At 44.5% G+C, this 24,062-nt stretch overlaps 1 protein-coding gene across 1 annotated transcript in view; it reads left to right on the top strand.

Moving 5' to 3' along the window:
- Nucleotides 1–19,795, top strand: part of ogfod1 (2-oxoglutarate and iron-dependent oxygenase domain containing 1) — a 34,252-nt gene extending 14,457 nt beyond the window's left edge. Inside the window, exons 9-13 of the mRNA XM_080187203.1 lie at nt 2,881–2,960; nt 4,307–4,617; nt 8,120–8,248; nt 16,882–16,940; nt 19,290–19,795. Of these exons, the coding sequence (XP_080043329.1) occupies nt 2,881–2,960; nt 4,307–4,617; nt 8,120–8,248; nt 16,882–16,940; nt 19,290–19,451 (741 nt within the window). The 3' untranslated portion in view covers nt 19,452–19,795. The remainder of the gene's footprint in view (nt 1–2,880; nt 2,961–4,306; nt 4,618–8,119; nt 8,249–16,881; nt 16,941–19,289) is intronic.
- Nucleotides 19,796–24,062: the final 4,267 nt, after the last annotated feature.

A 24,062-nucleotide genomic window follows, 5' to 3' on the forward strand; every position in this document is an offset into this window, starting at 1 on the left:
CTGCTGTTCTTCCACTCACTTGGCTGGGAAGATGGAGCCTTGATTTAATGTTTCATTTGAAAGACAGCACACTGCCAAGCTCTGTTAATATCACATCAGGCTGTCAGCCTTGATTATGTGCTCATGTCTTGAAACTTTCTCATTCAGATGAGCGTGCTAAGCGTGAGCCAAAGCTGACACTGTAATAAAGCTGAGCACTAGCTTAGGCAATTCTTTTTTAAGTACTGTGAACATTTCCACTTTTTGGATTGCTAGGACTTGGAGTGGACGTCCAGCTTCAGTAAGGAGTTTAGCATCACCATTGGTCCTGGCCTAAGTAATGGAGGCTAGTTTTAGCTTGTTATTTGTTTTCTGCTTGTGGAAACTTTTGAAAAGCTTGTCTGAGAAATTTGTGTTGGCACTCTTCTATCCACGAGTGATGGAACACAGCAATTTGGGGGTATGTCTTCATTTGGTGCACTTTTGCTCATGCTGTGAAGCCCAATCCTCGAGTGACAAGGGTTCTGTCAACAAGCACCTTGCATCATGCTGCTAAGTGACATGGGTTGTTGTTTTCATTGTTCGCACCTAATGCTAAGCTGCTGCAGCCAATAGTCATCGTGGTTGCTTTAATAGTGGATACTAGCCCACAGGAGATATCACTATTTCTCTCTTTCACTAGTTACCCACTCCCAGGTATTGTAGTCTCTGTTTAGGGCCATCGTGTCATGCGTGCCAGCTGCCTTGATGCAGAGCCTTGGGATCGCATAAGTTGTATTGCTTCAGCAATCTATCTGTGGATGTGCAACAGTCCATCATCCATGGACATGGCCAATCTACCAAAGCTACCTTTGATTAATACCAACACATTTAGAAGCTCTGCCTTTGAGAGGGCTGATACATTCAAGATTTTGCCACAGGCAACAAAGATGGAAATTATTGAGGTTACCTTCCTGGTAGCTTTAAGATGCCCATGCTTCACAGGTGCTGAGAACATAGGCTTTATAAGCCATCAGCTTGGCCTGAAGGATCAGCTTCCTGTATTTCCCTTGCACGCTTTGCATTGGCCAAAGGTGATAGCTGCTTCCCCTATTCATATTTCAAGCTCTGCATCAAAGAACAAATTGTCTGTCACTGTGGACCAAGTGAACAGAATTTGGTAACCAATTCCAGTGGGGTGTTATTTCAAGTGATTAGGGATAGGGATGCAATTCCTTATTCCACAGTTCTCTTGATGCATATAGCCAAGGTGAACAATTTACAGACTGGCAGACACAGTCTATGAATCTGGGTCGCTGAGTTTCAGTGTGGGTGACTAGTGCAGCATCATCAGAGTAGAAGACCTTTCCGATCCAACATACTGGGGGTGATTGATGCAGCAAGCTGGGAAGATAACGCATGAAGCTTTCACGCTGGGCATGAACTAGTCTTGCTCTGAAAGCTATCTTCCTGGTTCTGTTTTGACAGCGCAGTGGGCTTGCATCCAAAATGGGCACGAAGCCAGTTTAAATATTAATGACATGCCATTAACACATCCAGTATGACCGTTTCTGGCCTCTTGCTGCCATTGTTGGCGAGAGCTCATGTCAGTGAGAATCACTGCTGGCTGCCACCAATGGGACCAAATGTGATGGTCACACCGGAGGAGATTAGAAGCCGTTAAAGCTGTTGAGATGGTTGGGCAGTGCCCATGGTGAGGCAGGGTGATGAAGGGAGTGAGTTTTGCAAGAGGGATGTTTTGTAGGGATGGTGATAGGTGGCAGGGAGAGGGGGTCTAAGACAAGGGTGATCGGTGGGAAAAGGTGTTTATGTTCCGGAGGGTGATCGGCGCGAGGGGAACCTGTGAAGACAGGATGTGATCGTGGGGGTGCTCTGTGGATTGAGGTGATTATTGGGGAGGGGTGAGGGACTGGCATGGAGCAATCAGTGGGGGTGAAGGGGTGATAGTGATGTCCATGGTGGGTGGCGGGAGATATCCTGGTTCACTGGAAGATTGGGATGCCTGAATGATGGTGCCCTGAGCAGTCTGCGACTGTCTTCCCCAGTGAGCTTGGACTTTGCACTTCCCCGCTGGTGAGAGTTGCACTTCTTTCCAAAGAAGTGACAGAGTGTCATAAGGTTGCACTTCCAAACTCGCCCAAAAACTAGGCTTGAAACTCTTATTTTCTCACTCCTTTGGCACTATTTTTTTTAATCTATTGTCTTGATAGATTGTACATTGTCACCTGATCTAGTGTACAAATAGACATTGTTCATTTCTGAAGGGAAGAGGAAAGTCAGGAACATTTAAAAGAAATGTTAGGCACCAAACAGAGTGGGGGCTAGGGCACAGGCCCGTTTCACTCCATTCTTCACTCTGACTGAAACCATGCCTCAGTGTTGGTAAAAATTCAAACAGCATCGTTCGCTTCAACATAAAAGGTTAGAAAAATTTGGTTGGGTTTTGGCAAGAAACAAAGAAACTTAAATAACCTGTGTTGCACCTTGTTGCATTAAACGTATTAGTGACTGGACTTCTATAATTTCTGATATACTAGCTTAGATCATAGTCGTACAGAACTTATTTCTGAGACATGAGCTGTACTGTATTAGGAGCACAATATTGCATTTTATCTGTAAATGATGAAGACTTAACATCAAGGCACATGCTACATGGTCCCATTTTGGAGTCAGTTATTTTACTTCATGTGTACTGTACATGCAAATAAGCTAACACCAAGATGTATGTGAGCCATGCAGCTATGTAATGCGTATTCAGTTGGTACCAGTAAACATATAAACCATGTACTATGGTACATGGAGTAAATTGCTTGTTTTTTCTACCATGCAAATAGAATTGCCTTGCTCTGCTGGCATACTGGATTCTAACATTAACACCTACATTTTCTTCCACTTGTGCAGAAAGAAAAGTTTGACCTGGTTTGTGACGCTTTACGCAGCCCAGGGATTGAATGGAAGAGAAGAGGGCCTGCCAACAAGAGGTAAATGGATATCAGAACTCTGAAAAGATTGAAGCCTATAATATTAGAGCTATATAGTTAACCAGCGATATGCATTGTGAAGTCGCACCCGCAGAGAAGATGCAGCAGGGAATTTCTGTACATCATGCTTAAAAAATCCAAGAAGCCTAAACCTGGAGCAGAAGAGAATGACAATGTTACATAAACTTTGGAAAATCTCAGCAGGTCTGACAGCATCTGTGGGAGAGATTAGAGCCAACATTTTGTGTCTAGGTGACCCTTCCTCAGAGCTGATGAAAGGACATCTAGACTGGAAATGTTGCCTCTATTATCTCCCCACGGTTGCTGTCAGACCTGCTGAGATTTTCCAGCATTTTCTGTTTTTGTTTCAGAATCTGGCATCTGCAGTATTTTGCTTTTATGTTACATAAACTTTATTGTTTTAGGGAAACAAAACTGTTATTTACACTATAGTATATAGATGCAAAAATATTAAATCTTTTTTTCAGTTTTTCTATCAAATTCTTTCTCTTCCACATGCAAAACAGATGGCTAGCAGATTTAGTGGGTTGTATAATGGGCCTGTCTCTGAGCCTCTTTCTATTTTTTCATTCTACGTAACAATATGGATGATGAGCTCTGTACAAATGAGCATCTTTAGCTTTGCTCAGTGACATCATGCATTGTTGCTATAACACACTGCTTCTCTCCAAAAACATTTTGTCCCTTTAACATATCCTATGGGAAACAAACTCAAACCTCTGTTTAAAGCAGTCGGGTTATGGTGGGGAAGTTTTTCATCTCTTCATTTTTTTTGTTCAAATCCTATCACTTTGTGAATATGTGGCTGCATTGGCTCATGTTTGAGTTCCTGTAGACCTTGCCAGTTTGTATATGATAGTCATATGGTATTATAGGTTATGTGATTAACAGGGACCAATCACATGAACCCTCGGAATGTCCACATTTGATCTTACAGCTCCGTCCTGACACTGGAGGCAACCTTCTCCTCCTAACTTGAATCTATCTTCCCCCAAACTATAATCTGCCATGTTCATGGTCTGGTTGGTGCCTTATTCCCATCCTCATTAGACGTCAGCTGGAGACCCAGCCTCAGCCTGCATTCTCTGCCTCAGTATACTTGATTCAACATCAGTAGGCTATGTTATTAAACAGATTCTTTTAGTACTGAGATATATCTGAAGCCCTGCTGATGTTGAAGTCTGTTGCAGACTTCAGAGATATGATGTTCCCACTGTTACACTGAAATAAATGACAAAACATGTCAGTATTGAGATATCTGTATCTGGTCGATTTATTTTTCTGATATGTGACTGGCACTGTGATATTACCTCTTTGTTTTATAGATGCTATGATCAAGCAGAGAAAGATGGCCTCCCTGACATTCTTGCCAAGTGTATGGAGCTGTTTTATTCTGAGGCCATGTTCCTGCTTCTATCCAATTTTACTGGCTTAAAACTCCATTTCCTCGCATCCTCAGATAGTAATGATGATGAGGATGAGCAGGAGGGTGAAGAGGAGGAGTCTGATGGCCACGAACAAGCATGTTCGAGCACTGCAAAAGGAAGCAAAGCTGATTCAACAGAAGATGATCAGAGAAGAAAGGGAGGTAAGGTTGGACGAAAGGAAGTTGAGATGCCAGGAAAGAGTCCCAAAGGTAAGCTTCACAGAAAACTCGTCCAAAACTCTATAGGTGAACGATTGTTTTTAGGAGTTCAGAACTGATTTGGAAATGAGACTAGTAAAACCATAATATTAATTGTTACAGACAAGAGAGGGATTAATTTAAACAGACCTGATTTCTTATCTCACTACCCATCTGGAAAAAAGTCGGGGGCAATTCTCCCCAAAAAATTCTAAGTGTTGAATTTGCATAAAAACTGGAGTAAATCACGCTACATTTTAGAAAAGAATCTCCCACATACTGTGTACTGCAGAGAGCACTAGCATGAATCGCATTGAAAAGCTGTGGGCAAGGCCTAGCCCAAGGAGGAGGCTGGCAGCACAGTGTTGAGCAGGCCACTGCACACGTGCCAATCTGTCAGCACTGAGGTCAGCACATGCACAGTTGCCCCTGTCTGCCAGCCTTCCGATTGCTGGCCAGCCCCGCAATCCCACAAATTGGCCCTCTCAACTCCCCCTCCCACCCCACCCCCCATGGCCCAATCACTGGTCTCCTGGATCTCCCACCCACTCCACCCTGATGGCCAGCCCTGATCAATGGCCTCCCTCCCTCTTCCACTGATTCCGACTGCAGAGTAGCAGCGGGGACCCCCACACCCCCCAGAGGCCTCCCCCTCCCCATTATGCTCGCTCCCTAGGCACTACTCTATGCCCAATTGGAAGTTCCAAGATACCCCTGGGAGGGCCCAAGCTGGCACAGACAAGGTGCCAATGCCCAGCACCTGACCCTCTGGAGGTCCTCGATTGCACCCCCTCCTTCACTCTAGTGGGGCTGGGCCGCCAACTTTTTGTTAGTGGAGAGCTATTGTAAAGCCTGCTGGAGTGAAATACTCCGGGCTGGGGTGGGGGAGACTAGCGGACCTGGAGACTTCAGTCCCAGATTCGCTAATTTTATTCAAATAATATTGGAATGATTGTGTGAATTTCTAATGCAGTTCCACGCTGATTTCTGGCATGGAGCTGATGGCGTCAGAAATCTGGCACTGGGAGATGCACTCAGGCCTGGATGCCCTGCATGAATTGCGCAATTGGCTGGCGCTTGAATCTCCTGGCCTGCTGCGCTAAAAAAACAGCGTAGTAGGATGGGAGATTTGCCCCTGTTGTTTTTGTTTTCCCCTTTATGAATGGCAGCATATTTTCCCCAACCCCTGATTTTGGAACCTTCGAATCCCCTATTAATAACCTTGCAGCAAAATCAAGATAAGATAAAATAAGAAGGTTAGTTTGTTTTATGTACACACACAAAGCATGAGAAAAGGGTTTTAAAATGTCCATCCCTTTTGTACTCATGCAATAAAGAAGGGATAAAGGAAAGAAAGGGGTACAGTGCAAGACCCAGATAAAATTAGAGGTACGGTTATACATGAGTGCAGAATCCAGAATCAAACACCTAATGGTGCTTTCCTTCAGAGCATAGCAGGCTGGCTGTTGCAGGGTGATATGTCCTCCCAGAAGGGAGGATTGTCATGATGGAAGAAGGCACGTAGAGATGAATTGGAACAAAAACAAAACGCTGGAAAATCGCAGCACACCTGTTAGCATCTGTGGAGAGAGAAAAGAGCTACTGTTTCGAGTCAGGATGACCCTGCTCCAATAGTAAATATTTACTATTTAAATGGTAAATAGGCAACAGAGATAAGTTGCTTGCGTGGAGTCCTGCTTCTATTCTGAGGTCAAGAAGTAACTAGATAAAATTCAAAAGCTGTACAACAACATGAGTTAAGATAGAAGGCAGAGAGTGGGGGTCAATGGGTGCTATTCGGATTGGCGGTTGGTGACTAGTGGGGTGCCCCAGGGGTTGGTGCTGGGGCCTCAGCTATTTACCATTTATATAGATGATCTGGAGGAGGGAACCGAGTGTAGGGTGTCGAAATTTGCTGATGACACCAAGATTGGGGGAAAGGCAAATTGTGCGGAGGGTGTGGAGAGTCTGCAGAAGGATCTAGATAGGCTGGGCGAATGGGCCAGGAAATGGCAAATGGAATTTAATGTTGGCAAGTGTGAGGTGGTCCACTTTGGTAGGAAGAATGGTAGGAAGGACTATTACTTACGTGGCGAAAAACTGCAGCAGGCGACGGTGCAGAGGGACCTCGGGGTCCTTGTGCATGAGTCGCAAAAACCCAGCCTGCAGGTGCAGCAGGTGGTCAGGAAGGCGAATGGGATGCTGGCCTTCATAGCGAGGGGGATTGAATATAAAAGTAGGGAGGTCTTGCTGCAGCTGTATAGGGCATTGGTGAGGCCGCAGCTGGAGTACTGTGTGCAGTTTTGGGCGCCGCACCTGCGCAAGGATATTTTGGCCCTGGAGGGAGTGCAGAGGAGGTTTACTAGGCTGATACCGGAGTTGAGGGGATTGAGCTATGAGGAGAGGCTGAATAAACTAGGCTTGTACTCGTTAGAGTTTAGAAGAATGAGGGGAGATCTCATTGAGACGTATAAGATGATGAATGGGATGGATAGGATAGAGGTGGAGAGACTCTTCCCGCTCAAAAAAGACAGTAGGACTAGGGGGCACAGCCTCAAGATAAAGGGGGGGCGGTTTAGAACGGAGTTGAGGAGGAACTTCTTCACTCAAAGGGTGGTGAATCTCTGGAATTCTCTGCCCGTTGAAGTGGTGGAGGCTGCCTCGCTAAATATTTTTAAGAAGCGGGTTGATGGGTTCTTGATAAGAGAGGGGATTAAGGGTTATGGGGAGAGGGCGGGAAAGTGGAACTGAGCCACGACAGATCAGCCATGATCTTATTGAATGGCGGGGCAGGCTCGAAGGGCCAGATGGCCTACTCCTGCTCCTATTTCTTAAGTCTCGGTCACCTGGCAGGGCGGTTTTGGGTTGAATTGTTTGGCTAATGAAGTTCTGGTTGTGCCAAAACATTATAGGTTCCAAGTAAAATGAGGCTATCAGCACCACAGAGGAGATTTGGGCCCTGATTTTATTGGCACGGCTGCCCAAGTCTTGTAAGATTGTGCCCAAGGCCAACAGAGAATGCTGTTCTGCGAGTGTTGCTCACCTGGATTTCGGGGCAGCAGTGTCAGTAAAATCAGGGCCTAGGAGTCACAAACCGCTGACTTTGTCCGTAGCGCGTTGGGGCAGACAGCCTATCTGCTAATTTATTGTGTTGGCTTGGTTAGAATTTGTATACAATGCAAGGTTAATGATCTTCTAGGGAGCAGTGACCATAGTATGATAGAATTCAAAATTCATTTTGGGGGTGAGAAAGTGGAGTCCCACACTAGCGTTCTGGAATTAAACAAATAATCTGGAATATGTTGCTCTAAATCACTTATGTATGTGTGAGTAACAAGTCTGAGTATTGAGACAAGTCACCTGAATGTCAATTGTTGAATGTTCCAATGAAGCTACATAAAAAGATAAGATACTATAATTAAAAATAACAGGCCAAAGCAATGTTTAGTTCTTCAGAAACTCAAAAGTAATAGGTTAAAGACTGTGAATATACTTTTATGTTTGTTCATCACAGGCCCTAGTGTTCCTGTTTGCCGAGGGGAATTGCGACACTGGAGAAATGGATTCTACACACTTATTCATGATACCAATGTAGAAAATGCGGAGTTTGCTCTGGATCTGCTGTTGTGCTGTGGATGTGAAGGTATGAGCTGACAGTTTTATTCTGACAGAAGTGAATTCTTAACCCACTTAAGGAGCTGTAAAGAAGGATATTTGAATTGTGAGAGGTGGAATAAAGTTGGCAAAAGTAGAAACAAATTGGATTAAAGAATAATCAATAGTCCATTTCACTTCTCTTGAGGTATTGCTGATCCAAGTGGATTTTATTATATTTCAGTTGACCCATTTGTAGATTTGTATTTTTTTGATGGTTTAACGTGCATATTTACCTTGGATTTTGTATGACTGGTTGTTATTATTCGCAAACTTTCCATTTTTTATGAATCAGATGTCTGTGCAATTTCAATATGTGAATGAACATAGTGAAACTCAGACTGAACCAAAAGTCCTCGTCAATGTACTCCACATAAATCCTGTGTTGATGAGCTCCTTGACTACTGGGTAGAAGAATATAGCAAATTGCGGCTCAGGATTTAAATCAATGTTACTATTAAGAGAAAAGTGAACCGTACTCAGACCAGCCATACATTTAATGTGATTATAATCTTCTCAATGTTTTTAATATCAAAGCAACAAATGTGATACAAATTTAGGACTGATTTCAGGAGCATCTTACTCTTGTCACAGGGAAATGGAACTGAAAACTCTGGAATATTTTAAGAACGTATTGAATGCTGAACTGGGAAAATTTAGCATCATAGAAACATAGAAAATAGGAGCAGGAGGAGGCTATTCGGTCCTTTGAGCCTGCTCTGCCATTCATTGCTGATCATCCAACTCAATAGCCTGATCCCACCTTCCCCCTATATTCTTCGATCCCCTTCATCTCAAGCGCTCTATCTAACTGCTTAGAACATTCAATGTTTTGGCCTCAATTACTTTCTGTGGTAGTAAATTCCACAGGCTGACCACTGTCTGGGTGAAAAGATTTCTCCTTATCTCTGTCCTAACGGTATACTCTGTATCCTCAGACTGTGACCTGTGGTTCTGGACACCCTCACCATGAGGAACGTCCTCCTTACTTCGGTGGCTAGTCCTGGTAGAATTTTAAATGTTTTTATGAGAATTCACCTCATTCTTCTGAAATCTAGTGATTACAACCCTAATCAATCTCTCCTCGTGTCAGTCCCACCATCTCAGGAATGAATCTATGAATTAAGGTGGTTCAAGTGGCCTTCATCAGCTGTGTGATTTCTATAACTGGTGAATGTGCAACTCATTAGGAAAGAGCATCAAAAACCAAATACTAAAGATGCTGAAAAACTAAAAAAGAAAATGCAGTAAATATTCAGCAAGTCAGTTTCATCTGTGGAGAGAGATAAAGTTAACATTTTCAGGTCAGTGACTTTTCACTTGAACTGGAAGTTACTGGAAATGTAATGTGTTTAAAATGAGTGAAAGAGGAGAGGTAGAAAAATAACAAAAGGGATAGTCTGTGATAGGTTGGAAAATAGAAGTGATAAATTGCCAAAAGAGTTGGTAGTGCAAGGCTACTTGGCCAAACTAAGCAGGAGGTGGCAGAATACTTGAGCAGCAGGGGTGTGGTCAGAATGACTTAGGGAGTGATAATGGAACAAGCTTTAAAGAAAGATGTGCCTATAGAAGTGTGAATGGCAGAATGCTGAAAAGAGCTAACATAAAAGCAAAAGAAAAATGAGTGTATAATTAAAACCAGCTAAATGAAAGGAAGCAAAATGGGTGTACAGATCATGATGGGTATACATTTTCTCCCCTATTCAGGAGCAGCATGATGCCATCTGGCATCACAGCTCCCACTGTGGTCCCACCCATCTTGCTCCTGACATCTCGGATGACTCCTCAGAGGATGCGGGTGAAGGGACCTCCAAGGGTGGCACCCTTTTGGCGTCAGCTTCCACCTCACAACTCAGCTTCTCAAATACTCTCACTTTGGTTGGTCCAGTTAGTGGTGAGGTTTCTGGGTCACTCTCTGGTGAGCACAATACATCTAATAACGTACATTGGATGGTGGAGGGAATGTGGGAGGCCTCTGGGACAGGGGACCTGCTGGAGGCGAGGACTCATTTGGCCCCAGTCTACATGCTGGGCCTCTGAGATCACTTCTTTCTCAGCTGCTGGGGATGCAGCAACAGAGTAAGAAGTCTCACAATATCAGTTTAAATTCCACAGGTTTATTTGTAGCAAACGTCACTAGCTTTTGGAACTGGTTGTTCCTTCGTCAGGTGGGTGGGAGTTCTGATCACAAACAGGGCATGTAAAGACACAAAAGGAACAGCCAGTTCCGAAAGCTAGTGGCATTTGCTACAAATAAACCCGTTGGACTTTAACCTGGTGTTGTGAGACTTCTTACTGTGTTTACCCCAGTCCAATGCCAGCATCTCCACATCGCAGCCATAGAGCCAGGGGCTCAGAAGGGGCTGACAGCCACACTGGACCAACTGTGAGGCTGTTGGGAGGAGTCTCAAAGCTTTCAGGTGGACCAGTTATTGCGAGGTTCCCAGGCTAACACTGGCATCTGCGGTGGAAAGCCTGGGACAGAGAATCCTCACCATGAGTGGCAGGTTCCAGGTGATGGCTAAATCACAGCAGGCCACAGCGGAGTCCCAGAGGACCACGGCTGAGTCACAGTGAGTCACAGCTGAGAAACTCAACAGGCTTCTCAAGGTTCTGCAGTCCATGACTGAGAGGCTTGGGGGTTTGCGTGAGACCCAGCAGGACAATGCTGAGTCACAGCGGCTATGGCAGCAGCGCTTGAAAATATGGTCCGGTCACAGAGGGCCAAGGCTGAGGGGCTGCAGAGTGTGGCCCAGTCTCAGAGGCCACTTGCTACCGTTGATAGGTGGCTCATAACTCAGGTGGTGATCACAGAGAACTTGACCACCAGGGGTAAAATGCAGATGGTCCTCCAGGACTGGTAGGGCTGGCTGATGCTGGAGCTTCTGGAACTCACTGCAGAAGCACTGCCATCGCATGAAGTGACCCGGGGACTCCAAGGGAGCAGGAAGGACTCAAGCCCAGGCTTTCCAGCCAGGAGACTGTGGCTGTGGCTACACCTTCTGATTCCCCCCTTCCAGATACCAGGGCATCTGAGGCGCAGCGGGATGAAGGTGTCATAAAAACATAAGAAATAGGAGCAGGAGTAGGCCATCTAGCCCTTCGAGCCTGCCCCGCCATTCAATAAGATCATGGCTGATCTGTCGTGTCTCAGTTCCACAGTCCCGCCCTCTCCCCATAACCCTTAATCCCCTCGCTTATCAAAAACCCATCAACCCGCGTCTTAAAAATATTCAGCGAGGCAGCCTCCACCACCTCATCGGGCAGAGAATTCCAGAGATTCACCACCCTTTGAGTGAAGAAGTTCCTCCTCAACTCCGTTCTAAACCGCACCCCCCCCCCCCCCCCCCTTTATCTTGAGGCTGTGTCCCCTAGTCCTACTGTCCTTTCTGAGCGGGAAGAGCCTCTCCACCTCTATCCTATCCATCCCATTCATCATCTTATACGTCTCAATGAGATCTCCCCTCATTCTTCTAAACTCCAACGAGTACAAGCCTAGTTTATTCAGCCTCTCGTCATAGCTCAACCCCCTCAACTCCGGTATCAGCCCAGTAAACCTCCTCTGCACTCCCTCCAAGGCCAAAATATCCTTGCGTAAGTACGGCGCCCAAAACTGCACACAGTACTCCAGCTGCGGCCTCACCAATGCCCTATACAGCCGCAGCAAGACCTCCCTACTTTTATATTACATCCCAGACACCTGGGAGCCAGCCAGGCCCTCAAGGTTCAGGCCCTTCAGAGGAACCGCATCACAGGCCAAGGGCCATGGTAGGCAGCTGACCCCTTCTACCTCCGATGTACATTCTGGGGGAGCACCAAGACATAATGGTGGGCCACGCAATGTTAGGAAGTTGCAGTTGCACAAAGATGACATGGGTGAAGGGCACCACTAGTTAGATAGATATTTAAGCACTTTAATGTTTTCTGTTCACATGTTTTTATATTGGCACTTATTATTTAGACACTTTTATTGTCAACAATACATGTTTTTTTCACCACCTGTGACTAATTTGTCTCAGATTTGACTCTTTTGAAATCCTCCACCCTTGAGGGTTGCCAGTGTGATGTTTCATGTTGATGTCAGTTGGGGAGGCCCCTCAATGTTATTTCAATAAGAAAATGCAGGCATTGGTATCCCAGAACCCTGGAGAGATTATCTCCCCTCCCCCACCTCACTCCACTGACCCTGGGGCTCCATATGGGGGTTTACAGATCCCTTATCCACTACACAGATGTGAGTCCAGGTATCAGCTTGCATACGGAGCTTAGGTAGGAGTCAGACTAGATTGCATCAGGACATCATCATAATGGTGCATCGTCAACACCCTCCTACCCAGGCCCACTATTCTGGTGTTAGTGTTGCAGGAGATAGTAGGACTTTGTGGAGGAGGGAGGATGGAATCCATGTGCGGAAATACGGGCCGCTAGTGAACAAAGTGTCTGATGATCAGAGTCTCCTCACAGACATTGCATGCCTGACTCTTGCTGTCAGCCCTCCAGCGCCTGGGTGGCGTGCTCGGCCTTGTCATTCTCTTCCTCCTCCTCATCCTGCTGGGCGTTCTCCTCCCCAGTGACATCTGGCCGATTGGCCTCCACACCACCCGCTTCCTTCAAAAGGGTCTCCTTGCTGTTGTGCCAAGTTGTGAAAAGCACAGCACTCCACCACAATGCAAGAAGAAATCAGGGGACTATATTGTAGGGCACCACCAGAGTGGTCCAGAAACCTGAACCACATTTTGCGGAGCCCTGTGCATCTCTCCACTATTGAACAGATGGCAACGTGAGTCTCATTATACTGGGTCTCCGCATCAGTATCAGGCCTCTGCACAGGCGTCGTCAGCCAAGTCCGAAGTGGGTACCAGCTCTCGCCCATGAGCCATCCCCATAGTTTAGGCTCCTCCTCAGGACCTCCAGTATGTCTGTGCTCCTCAGTATCAAGCTGTCATGCATGCTGCCAGGGTGTCTGTGCAAATGTGCATGATGTTTACCTTTTGGTCATAAACCAATTGCACATTTAGGGAATGAAACCCCTTCTATTCTTGAATTGTCATGGATTGCGAAGTGGGGCCTAGAAGGCAATGTAGGTGCAGTCTATAGCCCCCTGCATGTTACATCCCTGCGATGACTGTGAATCCTGCAGCCCGGGCTTCCTGTTGGGCCTGGCCCAAGTGAAATTTGATGTACTGACCAGCCCGTGCATACAGGGCATCCGTGACCTATTTCACACAGTTGTGGACAGCTGAATGGGAAATTACACGTACATCTCCACTGGTGGTATGGAAGGACCTGATAGCATAAAAGTTTAATGCAGCCGTCGATTTCAATGCCAGCGAGAGTGAGTACCCTCCCCACACCACCAAACCCCTCCCACCCCCAACCTACCCCGAGGTGCCAGGTCCTGCAACAAGTGACACAGGTTTTGCACTGACTCTTTTCGTTGCTGGAGCCATTGGCAGCAGGCAATGTCTGATGTTTGTTCAAACGAAACTTGGGAACTGTTGGGGTCTCCACTCCCTTCTTCTCCTACACCCCTTCTCTCTGGATGAATGGTGGCCACATCCTACCTCTGGTTGCTGTCTCTCTCTACTCATGCGAGTGGTAAGGCCTGGGCCTCCTCTGCCCGCAATTCATCCTTTTGCTCTTCCTCCTCCAGCTCCAGCTGCAAGATCAATTGATTGCTTCGCAAAAACCATCTTGTCAATGTGAAGGTAGGGGAGGGGAGGTATAGATTTGGAGAAGAGGAGGGACAGATGGAGAAGTTAAGGAACACTGATTACCCCTAGCCCAACAACACACACTGCCCATACTGTCCACCACCACCCGATTCCCCCCAAGATGGGACTCAGACCCTCCATCCTTCTCCCAGTAACACACATTCAGAACTCATGCAGTAGTGACCACATATACTGCTGCTTGAAAAGTCAAAGGTTTTCCAGCACCACCCCAGCCCCCCAAAACCTGGAACAGTGTTGCATGCACTAGGACCCAGCAGCACCCCCCGAAGCCAGTGCTGAGATCTAGGTCCATGCTGAAAATCAGATATCGGGCACTGTGATCAGCTGCAGCCCTCCCCCCACCACCCCCGCCCCCCCACCCCATACACTCACAGACCCTTTCCTGTCCCGAAACACCACATGGCCACCACAAAAGGACCCCCTGTGAGCAGCATGGAGCTGTCCGATGGTAGGCACTTACGTCCTCAGGAACCCACACGCCCGACTTCAGCACTTCCTCGCATCCAAAAATGGGTGCAATGGGATGGTAAAATTCTGCCTACGATTCTTGATTGGGACTGGAGAATGGTTCTTTCAAACTTAATCTGGAATTTAATTTTATCATGATCACATTTTTCCAAACAATCTTTTGCCAATTAAACCTGCCTTATTGCACAATATTAGATCTAAAATAACTTTTTCCTTAGTTGGTTCCACAATGTGTTGTTCTAGGAAACAAGGTCATTTGCGTCGTTGTGTGATGTGCTTAATAGTGAAAGTGAATAAATCTATGGGCCTGCACTTCCCATCTAGTATTCCATCTAATTATCATGGGATGTCCTTGTTTGATTTTGATTTATTATTGTCATATGTACATAAGAACATAAGAAATAGGAGCAGGAGTAGGCCATCTAGCCCTTCGAGCCTGCCCCGCCATTCAATAAGATCATGGCTGATCTGTCGTGGCTCAGTTCCACATTCCCGCCCTCTCCCCATAACCCTTAATCCCCTCGCTTATCAAAAACCCATCAACCCGCGTCTTAAAAATATTTAGCGAGGTAGCCTCCACCACTTCAACAGGCAGAGAATTCCAGAGATTCACCGCCCTTTGAGTGAAGAAGTTCCTCCTCAACTCCGTTCTAAACCGCCCCCCCTTTATCTTGAGGCTGTGCCCCCTAGTCCTACTATCCTTTCTGAGCGGGAAGAGTCTCTCCACCTCTATCCTATCCATCCCATTCATCATCTTGTACGTCTCAATGAGATCTCCCCTCATTCTTCTGAACTCTAACGAGTACAAGCCTAATTTATTCAGCCTCTCCTCATAGCTCAACCCCCTCAACTCCGGCATCAACCTAGTAAACCTCCTTTGCACTCCCTCCAAGGCCAAAATATCCTTGCGTAAGTACGGTGCCGAAAACTGCACACAGTACTCCAGCTGCGGCCTCACCAATGCCCTATACAGCCGCAGCAAGACCTCCCTACTTTTATATTCAATCCCCCTCGCTATGAAGGCCAGCATCCCATTCGCCTTCCTGACCACCTGCTGCACCTGCAGGCTGGGTTTTTGCGACTCATGCACTAGGACCCCGAGGTCCCTCTGCACCGTCGCCTGCTGCAGTTTTTCTCCACGTAAGTAATAATCCTTCCTACCATTATTCCTACCAAAGTGGACCACCTTACACTTGCCAACATTAAATTCCATTTGCCATTTCCTGGCCCATTCGCCCAGCCTATCTAGATCCTTCTGTAGACTCTCCACACCCTCCACGCAATTTGCCGTTCCACCAATCTTGGTGTCATCAGCAAATTTCGACATCCTACACTCGGTTCCCTCCTCCAGATCATCTATATAAATGGTAAATAGCTGAGGCCCCAGCACCGACCCCTGGGGCACTCCACTAGTCATCATCCGCCAATCCGAATAGCACCCATTGACCCTCACTCTCTGCCTCCTATTTGACAACCAATCCTCTATCCACGCTAACACCCTACCCCCAACTCCATGTCCCCTGACCTTCTGCAATAACCTCTTGTGAGGTACCTTGTCAAATGCCTTCTGAAAATCCAGAAAGACCACATCCACCAGCTCTCCTCTATCCACCGCCCTAGACACATCCTCATAGAACTCCAGTAAATTTGTCAGACATGACTTCCCTTTAACGAAACCGTGCTGCGTCTGCTCTATCAAGCAATTCCTCTCAAGATGCCTCGCTATTTCCTCCTTGATGACGGATTCTAACATTTTACCTACAACAGACGTTAAACTAACCGGCCTATAATTCCCTGCCTTTTGCCTGGCACCCTTCTTAAACAACGGCGTAACATTAGCCGTTTTCCAATCTTCCAGCACTTTCCCGGAATCCAGCGACGTCTATTTAACATACAGTGGAAAGTATTGTTTCTTGCATGCTGTACAGACAAAACATATCGTCCATAGAGAAGGAAACGAGAGAGTGCAGAATGTAGTGTAACAGTCATAGCTAGGGTGTAAAGAAGGATCAACTTAATGCAAGGTAAGTCCATTCAAAAGTCTGATAGCAGCAGGGGAAGAAGCTGTCCTCGAGTCAGTTAGTACATGACCTCAGACTTTTGTATCTTTTTCCCGACGGAAGAAGGTGGAAGAGAGAATGTCCAGGGTATGTGGGGTCCTTATCTATGCTGACTGCTATGCTGTGTAGACAGTCAATGAATGGGAGGCTGGTTTGTGTGATGGATTGGGCTACATTCATGACCTTTTGTACTTCCTTGTGGTCTTGGGCAGACCAGGAACCATACTAAGCTGTGATACAACCAGAAAGAATGCTGACAAAGGCTGACTTCCTGTGTGGTAGAGGAAAATATTTTATCAGCAAGCAACAGAAAGGAAGAGGATTAGGAAAGTCAAATATATATTTTTCCTCTGTTTCAGACTGGAGTGATGAATTTGGTGGCATTACTTCATACGTCGCAAAGGAAGAAGATGAAGAGGTATGCTTCTTGTTTACTGAAGTTCAATTTGAAGTCCAAAAAATAAATAATTTGCATTTATAAGGCGCCTTTCAACATCTTAGGACACCCTAACACACTTTACAGTTAATGAAGTAATTCTTAAGGCTAATCACTAGTGTAATTTAGGAAACTCAGCAGTCAATCTGGGCACACAAACTCCCAAAAATAGCAGTGATAATGGCCAGAAATTTTAATTGGTAATTTTGATTGAGGGGTAAATATTGACTGGGACACTCGGGAGAACTTCCTTGATATTTTTCAAAGTTGTGCAACGTGATCTTTTACGTCCAGCTGCAAAGGTTGTTGGACTCATGAAGCAGCATCCCTAAGTATTGCAATCATGTGTCTGCCTGGGGTACCTCTGATTCAGGTAATGACTTTAAGTAGTAAACTTGATGAGGATATTTGAAGTGTCAAATGATAAAGAAACCAGTCCAAGGCAAGTCAGGACAGTAGGATTGAACAGCGTAAATTTAAATTAGGAAATACCACATTTAAAGTAGGTCGAAAGAAAAAAGTCTTGATCAAAATTATTAATATTTAAATTCATATAATGGTCATGAAGATTTTGGAACACTTAAAATACAGTCAAATGCTAACCTGGTGATGTGGAGGCCCAAAAGCATGAAATTTAAGGGCCATGTGTTCTTTTAGTGTCTTTCTCATGTATTATTTTGTAATCGAAAGGAAATTAATAATCTCAAGCAACCTGGTAATCCAAGTGCAATATCATAAGAACGTAAGAACATAAGAAATAGGAGCAGGAGTAGGCCATCTAGCCCTTCGAGCCTGCCCCGCCATTCAATAAGATCATGGCTGATCTGTTGTGGCTCAGTTCCACATTCCCGCCTTCTCCCCATAACCCTTAATCCCCTCTCTTATCAAAAACCCATCAACCCGCGTCTTAAAAATATTTAGTGAGGTAGCCTCCACCACTTCAACGGGCAGAGAATTCCAGAGATTCACCACCCTTTGAGTGAAGAAGTTCCTCCTCAACTCCGTTCTAAACCGCCCCCCCTTTATCTTGAGGCTGTGCCCCCTAGTCCTACTATGCTTTCTGAGCGGGAAGAGTCTCTCCACCTCTATCCTATCCATCCCATTCATCATCTTTTATATGTCTCAATGAGATCTCCCCTCATTCTTCTAAACTCTAACGAGTACAAGCCTAATTTATTCAGCCTCTCCTCATAGCTCAACCCCCTCAACTCCAGCATCGGCCTAGTAAACCTCCTTTGCACTCCCTCCAAGGCCAAAATATCCTTGCGTAAGTACGGCGCCCAAAACTGCACACAGTACTCCAGCTGCGGCCTCACCAATGCCCTATACAGCCGCAGCAAGACCTCCCTACTTTTATATTCAATCCCCCTCGCTATGAAGGCCAGCATCCCATTCGCCTTCCTGACCATCTGCTGCACCTGCAAGCTTGGTTTTTGTGACTCATGCACAAGGACCCCGAGGTCCCTCTGCACCGTCGCCTGCTGCAGTTTTTCTCCACGTAAGTAATAATCCTTCCTACCATTATTCCTACCAAAGTGGACCACCTCACACTTGCCAACATTAAATTCCATTTGCCATTTCCTGGCCCATTCGCCCAGCCTATCTAGATCCTTCTGTAGACTCTCCACACCCTCCGCACAATTTGCCGTTCCACCAATCTTGGTGTCATCAGCAAATATCACTTACTTTCAGTCAAAGCATTATGAATTTCATGTTCAGAAATGCCTGGTAGTGTCTTGTTCAATAACAGCAGGCATTCCAAAAGCAAACCCATGTGTAGCTTTGGTGTGACGCATACTAGGAGACTAAAACTAAGAGTTTTTCCATTTGAGTTGGGGACTGTCAGGCAGCACTAGCACTAACAGTGACTACTGGCAACAAACCCATTCTTCCTAAGTGGAGAATTTGGATTAGCATGAAGACTGAAAGGAAAGGCTCTACATATTAATGATGCAATAATCTTTTGGCGTAGCAGTGTAGTGCACTTAAATGCACCAAGTCCTTAATTGGTGTCTGCAGTAGTGTAGGAAGATTCTAAAATATTCCATACATTGAATTCCTAGATTTAGCAAGCTCACTGAAAATGGGGCCATGTCGTCCTAAGGAGAAACTAAATGCAAGTCTCGTACTCCAGTATGAGAAAAGGCTTAAAATAAGGATTGTAAATCACCCAAGACAGCCTTACTAAGCTAAAGACCTGAGGCTTTTGAGATATCATGTGCCATCCATAAAATAACCAAAGATAAAGTGTAAGTAGGGGTTTGGAAAGGAAGAAGCAAGTGATTAATTCACTATAATGAAAACATTTTAATGCCTTGTATTTTATTTCAGTTACTTACTCTTTGTCCAGAAGATAACTCCTTGGCCTTGATCTACCGAGATAAAGAAACACTGAAGTTTGTGAAACACATTAACCAGCGAAGCATCAGTCAGCGTAAGAAGACACAAGAGAGAAAAGGGTTCTGGGACTTTTCGTTTGTGTATAATGAGTGATGGCACATCTGCTTTGTGTAATAACTGATATGGGATGAAACATCAAAATGTTGAATGATGTGTTCTTGCTGATATTGAGGCTTATGTGGTATGTGCATCTTTTAAGATCAGATATATGATGGTGGCAGTTAGATCCTCATTGCATTTCACCTGGGCTGCTTTTGGCTGTGCCAGATGTTTATACATTTGAAGAAAGACTTACTTAGTTTGTGAGATCTTGGTGTTAAATTTGCAATTGCCATAAAGTGTATGGTAATACTAATTAAAATATTTTTGGAACAGTTTTAATTTTTGAATTAAAAACATTTTTGTAATAATTGTGAATCAAATCTTTAATTTTGCTTGTCTGTTTATATTTGGTCCCCCTTTACAATCATCTGTCTTCATCGTGCCTGCTACAAGTTTCTCATAGTGGTACCTTCTAAATTTCAAGCATTTCGCAGGGTGAATTTGATAGTACTCTACTGCCTTTTACAACTTTTGTAGTGATACACTAATGTGTTTAATTTGTAATCTTACGATTTTTTGGGCAGTATTTTCTGTTGGTGTTCCCTCCAATTTATATTTTCTGTCTGAGAATTTCTGGTATGTGAATCCTTGGCTGAGATGTTGGTAGATGACCCTACTGCCAGCCTGCCAATTTTGCTTGGAATTGGGCTGCTGGCAGGTATAGAGATAGCTGAGGCAACAACTGCTTCTTTGATTTATTCTACATCAGATTTTAGGCATTTATTATAGTGAAATTGATGGTCTCATTCAGGGAAGAGGAAAGATAATTGGTGTGGGAAATATAAGCAAAAGGAGTTATCTGCATCAAACCATATTGTAGAAAAAATAATTTGCCTGTCCCAGGATGCATTTTTTTTGTTTATTCATTTATGGGATTTAGACGTTGCTGGTTGGACCAGCATTTATTGCCCACCCTGAATTGTCTTTGAGAAGGTGGTGATGAGCTGCCTTCTTGAACTACTACAGTCCCTGACTGTAGGTACACCCATAGTGCTGTTAGGGAGGGAGTGGATTTTTACCCAGTGACAATGAAGGAACAGCAATATGTTTCCAAGTCAAGATGGTGAGTAATTTGGAGGGGAGCTCCAGGTGGTGGTGTGCCCATGTTTTCTGCTGCTCTTGTCCTTCCAGATGGTAGTGGTTGTGGGTTTTGAAGGTGTTGCCAAGGAAACTTGGTGAGTTCCTGCAGCACATATTGTAGATGATACACATGGCTGCCACTCTTTGCTGTGGTAGAGGAATTGAATGTTTGTGGAAGGGGTAGCAATAAAGCAAGCTGCTTTGCCCTGGATGTGTCAAGTTTCACGAGTGTTGTTGGAACTGCAGTCATCCAGGCAAGTGGAGAGTATTACATTACATTCTTGACTTGTACTTTGTAGATGTTGTACAGGCTCTGGGGAGTCAGAAGTCTGCAGAATTCCAAGCCTATGACCTGCTCTGGTAGCCATAGTATTTATATGGCCAGTCCAGTTCAGTTTCTAGTCAATGCTAACCCCCAGGATGTTGTGGGAGTAATGCTATTGAATGTCAAGGGGCATTAGATCCTCTCTTGTTGGAGATGGTCATTGCCTGGCATTGTGTGGCATGAATGTTACCTGCCACTTGACGACCCCAAGCCTAGATATTGTTAGGCCTTGCTGCATTTGGACATGGATTGCTCAGGAATCGCGAATGGTGAACATTGTGCAGTTATGAGCAAACATCCCCAATTCTGACTTGATGATGTAAGAAAGGTCATTGATGAAGCAGCTAAAGATGGTTGGACCTAGGACACTTTCCTGAGGAACTCCTGAAGTGATGTCCTGGTGCTGAGATGATTGACCTCCAACAACCACAACCATTTTCCTTTGTGCCAGGTATGACTCCAATCAGTAAAGGCTTTTCCCCAATTCCCTTTGACTCCAGTTTTGCTAGGGCTCCTTGATGCCACACTCTTGATAACAAGCGTGGTCACTTTCAGTTCACCTCTAGTATTCAGTTCTTGTCCATGTTTGAACCAAGGCTGTAATGGTCAGGAGCTGAGTGACCCTGATAGAACCAAAACTGAGTGTCTGTGAGCAAATTATTGCTGAATAAGTGCTGCCTGATAGTACTGTTGATGACCCCTTCCATCACTTTGCTGATGATTGAGAGTGGACTGATGGGGCAGTAATTGGCCAGGTTAGCTTTGTCTTATTTCTTGTGTGCAGGATATACCTGGGCAGTTGTTAGAGCTTTCACCAGCACTAGCTTGAAATGATCCGGATTCATGATATTCAGGGCTGTGGTCACCTTCATAGCCAGTAGTAGTACTTTCATCATCCATTTTGAAATTTCAGGTCTACTTGCATGAGGCAATGTATTCCTCTGAGCACCTCCTTCACAAAATGGCAACATTGCACATACTGTCCTTTAGTGAGGTTGAGGCAAAAGATGTATTCCCTGAAAACTCCACACGTTTATCCCTTCTATTCAATCTATTTATTTGAGCAGCTTGTCCTCCGTAATATCTGCTGATTTTCCTTGTCATGTTGGAAGCAAGTGATCTGAACAGAGCAATTGAAGTGAGAATCAAGGTCTTCACCCTGTGCCAGACCTTGTTCTACAGACTTCACCAACTTTAAGCAACAGTACAAATCACCCAAACACACCATAGAGTCAGTAACAATCTGAAGAAATTGATCAACAACTAGCCTGAAAATCGTTGAGTTCTGGTAGGGGGTCCTTCCTATTGCTAAATATGTGTTCAATTGTAATGTAAAAATAGACCTACATAGACCTTTGTCAAAAATTATACGCATCGATTGAAGTTAAGATCTGCGGACACTGCTTCAGGTACTTGATAAGTTTAAAGGTTATTTATTAGTGTCATAAGTAGGCTTACATTAACACTGCAATGAAGTTATTGTGGAAGTTCTCCAGTCACCACTTTGACGCCTGTTTGGTTACACTGAGGGAGAATTTAGCATGGCCAGTTCTCCTAATCAGCACGCCTTTCAGACTGTGGGAGGAAACCAGAGCACCCGGAGAAAATGCACACAGACATGAAGAGAGCATGCAGACTTAAAACACACAGTGACCCAAGCTGGGAATCGAACTGGATCCCTGACACTGAGAGGCAGCAGTGCTAACCACTGTACCACCATGTCACCACTGAAAGCCTACAGTGATGGTATCACCAAAATGGTGCCTGACATGGGTTGTACTGGAAATAAACATGAGGTATGATCAAAATGGCACCAGTAGTTCTGCAAAAACAGATGTTTTAGAGTGGAATTTTGCAGCTACTGACTTTTGGATGTGTTGCTAAAAAGAGACTCCATCTACCTATTCAGGTAGACATAAGGAATTTTGTTGCAAAATTTAAAATGTTAAAAAGTGATTGGAGGGGGGTGGACGTGAGGGTTCTCCCCGTGTCTTTGCTAATATTTATCCTTCAACCAATTAAAATGACCTATAACAGATTATCTGGTCACCTAATTATGATTTGTAGGACCTTGCAGAGTATGTCTTGACTGCCATGTTTGCCTGCATAACAACTGTAAATAAACTTCAAAAAGTAATTCATATAAGGTGCTTTGTTATATCCTTTGGATGATAAATCTGCATTAACATGCATTTTAAAAAAGAATCACATAAAGAATGGTATAAATAACATAGGCTGAAATCTTAGATTAATTTAAGAATCAGTTGGTTGATTTGATTGGAGGGTGGTAGCACCTTTTTGGATGGTTAAGCTAAGATGGACCAAATTATTCAACTTTCTGTATCTAGCTTGTGAACAGCATTTATTTTTCCAAGAGCACTATTTTATTCTCTTAGAGTATCTAAACAATGTTTGGGTAGTTTGTGCTTTGAACTCAGAGTTGCATTATAATTGCAGAAATTAAGTTTACAAGCTATCTTTATCTTTAAAATTGTATTACAATGACCCCATCACCTTATGTAGGTCAAATAGGGTACTTAAAGGTTAAAGGCCTTTCTTATTATGTACCTAATTTCCTCCTTTCTATTTTAATTTGAATGAAAAAATCTCTGCTTTGAATTGGAACCATGCTGAGAGACTGTGATATATCACAAATGCTGGGTAATGTATTTCGTGTTTGTTATTATTTCCTGGAGCATAGAGGGGGGAAGAATTTCAGGAATTTTTTTCCCCATGTGTTGCCCTGCTCATATTTACATCTATTTCTCTCATTTTTTTGGTGCATTGTTTTCTTTTGATCTGATAAGAAGCATTGGAGTTGACATTGCTTAGTTAGCAACACATCTTATTGTGATAGACTCTGATGGTGCCAACTGTGCACTAAAGACAATGCTACCTGGAGAGAACTGACCATTCCAAGTACTGGCTGAATATCTAACTCCCTCTCACTGTTTGCTCCACCTTAGTATGACATAGAATTTACACCACAGGAACATGCCATTTTGTCCAATAGATCTATTGTGTTGCACATGTGAATCTCCTTCTCAGCTTCCTTCATCTCACCAGCACCCCATCACCAGATCCTCCTTTTTCTTCTTCCCTCATAATTATCTAGCTTCACGTTAACAGTAATCTTTACATAGGTTTGAGTTTTCCCATTTAGTTTCTGCTCAGATGAAGAATGGCCATGAATTATC

The sequence above is a fragment of the Carcharhinus amblyrhynchos genome, chromosome 4 (assembly GCF_965287045.1).
Source record: "Carcharhinus amblyrhynchos chromosome 4, sCarAmb.v2.hapA, whole genome shotgun sequence".
NCBI lineage: Eukaryota > Metazoa > Chordata > Chondrichthyes > Carcharhiniformes > Carcharhinidae > Carcharhinus > Carcharhinus amblyrhynchos.